Source organism: Nelumbo nucifera, chromosome 1 (genome assembly GCF_055504915.1).
Source record: "Nelumbo nucifera cultivar China Antique chromosome 1, China Antique-T2T, whole genome shotgun sequence".
Lineage (NCBI taxonomy): Eukaryota > Viridiplantae > Streptophyta > Magnoliopsida > Proteales > Nelumbonaceae > Nelumbo > Nelumbo nucifera.
The window spans coordinates 208,662,237-208,671,732 of NC_142649.1; the positions used below are offsets into that span (position 1 = coordinate 208,662,237).

Consider the following 9,496-nt stretch of genomic DNA (forward strand, 5'->3'; position numbering starts at 1 on the left):
ACTTTCTTAATCTCTTCTTCCTCGAAATCCCTTTCCAGCCACCTTGCCACTCCATCCTCAATTCTTGGCCAACCCACCCTTTCCATGACTGCTCTCTCACTCAAAGGTCTTCTATGAATTGATTTGAAGTGGTCCACAAATTTTCTGGCTATGTCATCCTGGTTGGTAATTACCTCCTCTCCTATCTCTAGCTTGGTCACAAGATTCTTTCTTCGTCTCCCATTTGCCAAATCATGGAAGAATCTAGTGTTCCCATCGCCTTCCTTAATCCACTTGTGTCTAGATTTTTGTCTCCAACTGATTTCTTCCCTCAATAACACCTCTTCCAAATCCTTTTTCAATTGTCTCCTTAACACTCTGTCCTCCTCGGTCAGCCCATTTTGAGATTCCTTTACATCCAAGTTCTCTATGCGAGACATTAGGCACAGTTTTTGCTCCTCAATTCTACCAAACTGATCTCTATTCCACTCTTTTATTTTGGCTCTCAGCCTTTTTAATTTCTTATGGAACTTGATCCCCTTCCATCTTACCCCCCTCTCCTCCTCACCCCACCATTCCTTCACTTTTTTCATAAAATCTGGATGGGTGAGCCACATATGTTCGAATCTAAAAGGTTTGGGTCCTATAGAAAATGACTCAGTACCTATTTGGATAGAACAGTGATCGGAGGTGACCCTGGGTAACGCTCTAGCAACCAAGTTTTCCAAACTATTCTCCCAGGCAAGGTTATATAAGAATCTGTCCAGCTTCGAACACAAAGGGGTTTCCTGAAGGTTGGACCAAGTGTAACTGGCTTGCAGTAGAGGTATTTCCTTCAATTCACATTCTTCAATAAAACCATTAAATTTCCTCATGCTTGCTGAAATTACCTGTTGGAGATTACTGGTTTCATCAAAGAATCTAATGACATTAAAATCCCCGCCCAGGCACCAAGGACCATCCCATAGCCCCTTGATTGCATATAGTTCCTCCCACATCTCATTCCTCTCTCTATAGGAATTAGGGCCATAAACATTGGTTAAGACCCATACACACCCATTCTCTACATTCTTACACTTAATGGAAACTGAGAATCTGCCTATCAATTCTTCCACTACTTCCACCACATCCTCCCTCCACAGTGTTACAACCCCCCCCCCCCCCCCCCGAGGCTCCCCAAGAAGGAGACAAGCTCCAACCTAAACCTCTAGATCTCCAAAAACTCCTCACCCATCTCCCATCTAATTCCATCAATTTGGATTCTTGTAACAGCACAATATCGGGTTTTTCCCTCCGGAGTAGGTCTTTGATCACCCTTCTCTTTCTTGCACTCCCTAACCCTCTTACATTCCAGCTAATAATTTTCATCGAGACAACATAGCAAAAAACCCATGAAAAGGCCATAGTCTCCTCATTTTAGGCCCTTCCTCCTATCCCCTCTACCACTGAATTCTAAATCCCCCTCAATGTCTGAAATTAGCCTTTCCACTTCAGATCTTTTTTTCTTATTTGTTCCTTCCCCCCCCCCCCCCCTTCCTAATATAACAATCATCATTTTTCTTTTCTCCATCCTTTCCAACCAATGTTTGAGGAAGAATTTGACCCTGCTCACACTTATTTTGGCTACAGCATCTTTCTAAGAGTTCTTCCTTTTTTTTTTCCTCCATCATTGTACAAATCATCTCCCAAATTCTGTCCGCCTCCCCCTTACTACTTCCTTCCAACACCCTCTCTCCTTCTTATGTAAAATATGTGCTCCACAAAACAGTAAATGAGCCTAGACCTAAATTCAACATGATCAATGACAATGCCATCTTGTAGAAGATCCATTCCCTACATCACATAAAGACCCACCTAATCTTTCGGATGACCACACCCACAAGATCATCAGCAACCTAATAAATACACAAATTCCAAAAGGACAAACCGCCACTCATGAAACATACTATTCCCCTGTTTTTTGAAGGTGACAGTTGTACTAAGTTTTCTTAAAGAATTAATGGAAGTTACTGTTTCCAATAAAAAAAAAAACATACTGTTCCATCTTATATGTAATAAGATACTGAATTCCCTCCCCAAGGATAGGGTCAAGCTAAATAGTCAATTCCAAAATAGTCTTACATGTAATAAGACACTAAACCCCATTCACAATCAATGGTTGTTTTTGTTTTGGTAGTCATTTTGGTGGTTATGACCATTTTTTACTTGCTTAAATGTTGTTGCAAGTATTTGCTTGTTATGAACATATATAGGGAAACTATAAGTATGACATGGTAGTGTTTGACTTTGAGAGCTACTTTTGCTAACTTAAATACTACGAATATGCTATATTTTCAATGCCCATGTTGTTTCTAATATTGCAATGTCAACAATGCCACATGGCAAGATTCAAATAATACTATGCCATGTCACCCCATAAATAGGATTGTGTTGTGGAGTTGGAGAAAGCATGGATTTTATCCAAGTGGTCTAAAATCAAACATCCTGCAAAATTTTCTCATCAACAAAATACAACAGATTTTATAGGATAATAGATCTTAGCAAACAAACACAGGGTACCAAAAATGAGAAAATAAATTTTCCTTTCTCATCCCATCCCACTGTTTCTCGGTAACCAAACAGACCATAATAGAATTTTAGCCTATTTGAAAGGATGCCCTGGTAAAGGGATGTTGTATTCTAATCATAGCCATCTAAAGATTGAGGCTTACATAGCTGTTGAATGGGCAGGGTTCATTGATAATAAAAGATCTACATCTGGTTATTGTGCCTTAGTTGGAGGCAATGTCGTTTCATGGAAAAGTAAGAAACAATTAGTTATTGTGCGTTTTAGTGCTGAGGTAGAGTACAGGGCAATGGCTCATGGGGTGTATAAACTACTCTGGTTGAAGACCATATTGACTGAAATAGGCAAACACTTTATTAGATTATATTGTGACAATCAAATAGCCATAAATATTGCTCACAATCTTGTTCAACATGATCACACAAAGCATATTAAGGTGGTCAGACACTTTATTAGAGAAAGAATTGCTAACGGAGAGACTTGATTTCCATTTGTAAGTTGGAAGACCAACTAGCCAGTTGCCCCACTAAAGGTGTTCACCATCCAAAGAAAGTTTGCTAAGAACCTTGTCAAGCTAGGGGCATGATTGACATATATGCTCAGCTTGAGGGGGGAAGTGTTGAGAATGTTTGGGCAAGGGTGTTTTAGTCTTTTCATCATCTGTTTTGTATCTGGGCACCCAAGTATGGGCTTTCTTGTAATTTTTCCTTCAAAATATAAATAGCATTTTTGAGGGTGTGAACAGTAAGAAACACACACCTCTTCAACACATTCTTTTTCTCCTCTCTTCTCTTCTTTTACAAACCCTAGATCTACAACTCTAGATTTACAAGTAGATGGATCCCTAGAAAGTTTAATCAAAGAGCAGATTTTTTAGCTAAATCAGGCTCTGAGATGACTTTTCTATATAGCGCTGATAGATTTCCAGATGTGTGAAAGGGCTTTTTGTTTTTTGTTGCAAAGCCCTGTGCTTCTGTGCATGTACATCTCTTTTTGTTGAACAAAATCGTTACCCACTTACCCTTTCTCAAAAATAAATAAATAAATAATATTACATTACTGCATTTGTTTCTTTGTAGAATGGACTTAAAATTTTTAAGAGTACAATATTTCGGTTATTATTTTTGCTTGTTCTACAGCAAAAAGACTAAAACTTTGCTTTTTCACCTCTTCTAATTTGTTTAAATATAAATTGCAAGAAAAGCAAAGTTTTCAATGGTACAAGGGGCAAAAATATAGCTCAAATATTTCAGCTGGAAAAAAAAAAATCTACCCATTTTACATTGGAGCTTGTTCGTTTTATTCATTTTAGCTTATATTACTAATTGAAATACTTGAAGAATTTTCTATTAAATTCTGTCTTCTCCATTACTAAGTAAAATGCATGAAGAATCTTCATCACAAGAAGCCCCCATAGTGGAATAGCTTGTTCACTTATTCATTTTAACTTCTAAAACAGCTATACCAGGTAAACAGCCATAACATCTTCGAAAGTGATTGCTTTACTAAAGCCTCGGTAATAGTATGTTCTTCTAGTTCAGAGCGGGCATTTACAAACCCACAAAGTATTAAATTTAGCAAAGTCACCTTGAAGGGCCAAAAATTTGCGACTAATACAGAAAACCCAAATCATACTTCTCTTTCCTATCACGAAAAAAAGATCCAGGAGGTTAGTCAATTACACACACACACACACAAAAAGCAGTAGAAATTCTTTTCATTTTTGTTTTCCATTCATGTGTTCTGTTTCTTAAATCTGAAATCGAACACCTTGACACATGAACTTTATCAAAGTTCAAACCCGAGAAACCCAGATAAGGCCCTAATTCCTTTGAGACTGAAAATGGTCCGAAAAGAATGACACATATTCCATGGTTGTAATTTACCTTAACTGAAGCTCGATAAGGAGGTAAAGGGTCAGGAGCCCGGATGTCCTCGGCTAGAACTTTACCAAGAGTGTCATGAAGCGGCAAGGTGACGGTCTGTAGACGCTGAGCGATGCTAAGAACGATGCGAAGAGCGTTTTCCATTGAAAGCATCGTTGAGGGAGAAGACACCGGACAGCTGCTTGCACTGCGGATGTTGTCATCTCCATTTGCCTCCATCTGTAGCCGGCGAGTACTTCCTTTGATTTTCCCAAATATCAACTGTAACAAGTATTTCGGTGCAGCTCCGAGCAGAAATGCCTAGTCAGAAGTGACTCAAAGGAGAAAATGACCGAAACAGATGTTTCGTTCTTACGATGCAAATGACTACTTTAAAAAATTTTTTTGGGTAAAATGCAAAAACTTCTTATCAATTTTCTGACAATCATAAAAACCTCCTCCATGGCTTTATTGTAACAAATGCCTCCCCAGAATTTTTTGAAAAACTGAACAAAAACTTCCCTCTCGTCGCTGACCCACACAAAAAACATTAGCTGATATATAATTTTTAAGGGTAAAATATAAAAACCTCCCCTAAACTTTCAAATAATTCAATAAATACCCCCCTTCTCCATAGGGAAACGTTAAATTGAAGCATTAGTTTTTTCAAATACCCGTTCTACCCTTTTGCAAATTAGTTTACATACATTTTTACTAAAATACCCCTAATTCAAACTCAACAAAAACCTCCTTCCATCTCTTTATCCTCTTTCATCTTTCTTCGTGGTCAGAGGCCCTAGACCATGGTGAGAGGCTAGTGCGCTTAATCTCTATCTCTGCTCTTCTACTATTGCTTTTTGCTGATTTCACTATTTCACTATTTCTCTAGATCCTCCTCAGATCTCACCGGCTCCTATGCCTGACACCGAAAACCCAGCTCCCTCTCCCCCCACCTCTACATGTGAATTGCTCTTCACTTTGGGCAGATCAACTCTAGCCTCTAGGATTGAAGAAACAGAGGACCAATTTGTATAATTTGACATCTTGGTTACATAAATCATTCTAAACAAAAGAGCTCAATTAATTATCACTTCTCTTAAATATTAAGAGCATGTCATCTTTGCCTGAGGATTCAATGCCTTACTAAAATAGTCATGCTCACTGAGACCAGAGCAAACACCATATGTTTTCCATGTATTTTTCCATAGGTGGTGACTCTCGCTGTTTGGGTATTTGATGCTAAGCCAATAGCTATACGTGTGAATTGCTCTTCACTTTGGGCATATCAACTCTAGCCTCTAGGACTGAAAAAACAGAGGACCAACTTGGATAATTTGACATCTTGATTACATAAATCATTCTAAACAAAAGAGCTCAATTAATTATCACTTCTCTTAAATACTGAGAGCATGTCCATCTTTGCCTGAAGATTCAATGCCTTGCTGAAATAGTCATGCTCACTAAGGCCAGAGCAAACACCATATGTTTTCCATGTATTTTTCCACAGGTGGAAACTCTCGTTGTTTGGGTATTTGATGCTAAGCCAATAGCTATACAAGCCCTTCAAGTCCAAGAGCTGCATTGGATCAACAAGAGAATATAATCATAGTGAGAACTTTAAATGTGTATAGTCTAGTAAGAAATTCCTTGAAAAGGATGCTAATGCCTACAACGAGCTAGATCAACTCTGCTAATTAGTTCCATTAATGATCTAGTCATGAGATCATATATAAACATAGTTTTAACTTCAAGAGCGTGTGATATGTAAAGTGTAAATCAACCTCATCAAGATAGAATGGGCTCATATTGCACTATGTAAAAGCCTTCCCGTCATTAGAGTAAGGCAGCTGGAGGCCTTTCACAAGGAAGTCACGTTTAGGTTGGCCGGTCTTGGGAAGACAACACCCTGCTTGCAATAAGAACCACACCACTACAAATTATTACCATGCTACACCCATGTTAGATATATCAAACCAAGGATTAAACCGGTCACAATCGCCTCCCTGGGAGGTGTGAGTACAAGAACAAAAAAAGTGCTAGAAAAGCTATAGAGATGTAGGAAGCCATGCTATGTGTCGATGAGAGAGGAGTGGTTGAGAGCCCAAATCCCAACCACAGTCAAAAGATTAACTAGAACTAGAAGAGGGGATGGTTTGTTGATGAGAAAATTCATGACCCACCCATCAACACCTTTTTATAGTCATGCATGCAGCTATAGCTAGAAAATTAAAACAAGGCCGGAATAGCCATCAGACTCATGAGGCGTGAAGAAACACCAAGATAACATTTGCGATTACGGGTACGCCGCGAAGAGAGAACTTCTCTGAGGCTGAGATAGTTACAATGTTCTTTTTAGAGATGATCCTTATGATGTTGAAAAGATGATAATTCATTCTATGTATTCTTTCAGTGTATGCACTTGATGATGGACGATTTGCTTATGAAAATTTGGGATTTGAATTTCTTTAATTGAGAGTGTTGTTTCTTCCTTTGGTTTAGTTAGTTTAGTTCTTTGAACTTTCTTCTACATGAGACTAGTGTTACAGCTTTTTCATCGATCACTCTATGTTCATCCAAACTCCAAATCTCGCTCTCCATCTCTCTCACCTTTTATTCATACCTCATTTTTCTGTTTCAATATCAGTAAGTATTAGTTTTAGACCATACATGTGGATGAGTGATGTTGGTCTGTAACTCCAAAGGATCCAATGTAAGAATCTTAAAAAACACCTCGACGATTTAGTTGTAACTTTATACATTTTCTATTGGGATTAATGACGAAAGGGAGGTTTTTGTTGACTTTTTTAAAAGTTTAAGGGAGTTGTTTGTTAAACTAAAACTAAAGGGGAGGTTTTTATTACTATCAAAAACTCTAAGGGAAGTTTATGTATTTTACCCTTTTTTTAAATATCGATTTTACCCTTCATTTTGAATGCTCTTAACTTCAACTATTGATCTTCATTTTGGATGCACTGAGTCCACCAATCCTCTCGGCGGATTCACCACCTTATCTGCCCTTAGACAGAGAAAGAAAATCAGAGATTGCATTGGTGTTTTGTTGTTTACAACGGCTCTATGCAAGCAACTCTTGTATTGCCCTTGGACAGAGCCTGAAACAAAAGAAATTATCCAACAAAATATAAATCACTCATTTCATTCCTGCACATAAATATAACTATTGATCTTATTTATGGTACAATGAACATATTACCGACGTTGACGACAAAAGCTTCAGGGTTGGGACTTATCGAATGCCATTTGTTGTCTACGAAGACTTGAAGGTCGCTGACGTGGTTTTAATGAAGGATGGTCAAAGAGGTTGGATCATAGTGAGGCCCCTATTCAAAGGGTGGGTTCAGGCTTCTGGCACTGGAAATAGTAGTTAAGCCTCATTATGGAATCATTTCCTTCAAAAAAATCCATGAAATGGGTAGGACCTACTCCAAGGATCATTCCTAAGAGCTCCATGATATCAAGAGAGAGAGAACTCATATAGCCTCACAATACTCCTGGTACACCCTCCTATGTGAACCGAACCAACGAAATAGAGGATAGACACGACAAGAAAACACGTAAGGCAATTAATTAAGCAACAAAGTTTGAGGAAATATTCATTGAGGACGTTAAGGAAATATTCTTCGACGGTTTTGTGTGGTTGTTGGTGGGCTCAATAGCTGAAAGAAAGGGTCTCTTGAAGGAGAAGTAGCCAAAAAAGCTATCGGCATATCCATTGTTGGAGAAGATGGGGTCACTGTAAATTTGGAGGAGAATCTCTGAGGTGCGTCTGAAGACACTGTCTTTAGAACGTTATTTGCCCCCACTCAGTTTTACTGAGTTTGCTGTTGGGTTACAGGCAAATTCGTTCCCAGGATACAACAGAGCCTTGGGCGAGAATCTGCAACCAACAAAGTTGAAGAGTCTCCAGAGAAACCTTCTGTGAAACTGTAGCAGACCAAACTGAGAGAGAGAGAGAGAGAGAGAGTGAATTTCGAAATTGTGTGTTTTGGAGTCTGATTCATGCTCCTTAAATAATTTGTGAAGAGGTATGAAGAAAAGGTAGGTGTTGGTTTAGAGAGGGCACCTTGAACAGTCACAATTTCAAACATTGTGACTGTTTAAAAAGTAGTTAACAGTTGGTGACTGTTAATTTTGAATTGTGCCTCTTGATCACACCCGATCGAATCGTGATCGTTGATCTCATCAACGGTGATCAACGGTCATCAACGCACCAAAACCAGAGCCGCCCATCGTGAGCCACGCGAAGTGCGAGCAAAGTGCGCCTCTAAAGCGCCTCATTGCGCCGCACACACGCGTGCGCGCGTTGCGCGGTATCGAATCCCCATACTCTCCTCTACTAATTCTAAGGAGTGTAAATCAACTCCTATTGAAATACTGAAAACAAACCTTATAATTATCCAATGTGGGACAAGTTCAAAACCAGGTTTTTTTTAAGAGAAAAACAGATTTTTAAATCAAGTGTGTAGGTGCAATTTCTCATGTAATTGACCAATCAAACCCATTGGATTTAATCTCTTATGAGATTAAAATCCAACATCCACAGCTCTCACTGGGCTTCCTCTGAGCCCAATGCTTTTCATAGAGCGGCATGTTGAAGAACAAAACCATGTAGCGATGAGCATCAACTATGAGTCGAGCTTTCGCTCCGTGATTCACAAGAAGAAAGAAGCCATGTTTCTTACGTTCCTCCCCCACAAGCCTCGACGCTTCCCAGGCTGCAGTTGGGTCCTTGGAAAGGGACCCACCTAAATTGATGAATGAAACCTAGAGTTCTAGTGCGTCGGCACTAGGTTTCTCATGGTTGGGCCACATAAATTGTTTTGGTATGTTGGATTGGTATCAAAGGATCGAGGCGTTTTATGATTTTTTAAGCAACGGAGTTTGAGAAATTCAACATTATTGAGAAACTCGATTGAGGGCAATTGGGCAATTATGCTATTTTATGATTTTTTAAATGATGCATCAAGGGTAACTTCGCAAATACATACATTTTCCGTCTGGGTCAATGATGGAAAGGAGGTTTTTGTTTGAGTTTCTCAATAGTTCATGGGAGATATTTGTTACGGTG

At 38.9% G+C, this 9,496-nt stretch overlaps 1 protein-coding gene and 1 pseudogene across 1 annotated transcript in view; both read right to left on the reverse strand.

Moving 5' to 3' along the window:
* B73 (molybdopterin biosynthesis CNX1 protein / molybdenum cofactor biosynthesis enzyme CNX1 (CNX1)) overlaps positions 1 to 4,850 on the reverse strand; it is a 132,764-nt gene extending 127,914 nt beyond the window's left edge. The window contains exon 1 of the mRNA XM_088896028.1: positions 4,432 to 4,850. Coding sequence (XP_088752154.1) covers positions 4,432 to 4,650 — 219 coding nt within the window. The 5' untranslated portion in view covers positions 4,651 to 4,850. The remainder of the gene's footprint in view (positions 1 to 4,431) is intronic.
* Positions 4,851 to 7,368: 2,518 nt separating this feature from the next.
* On the reverse strand, positions 7,369 to 8,658 carry LOC148804435 (gibberellin 20 oxidase 1-like; annotated as a pseudogene).
* Between the last annotated feature and the right edge of the window lie 838 nt (positions 8,659 to 9,496).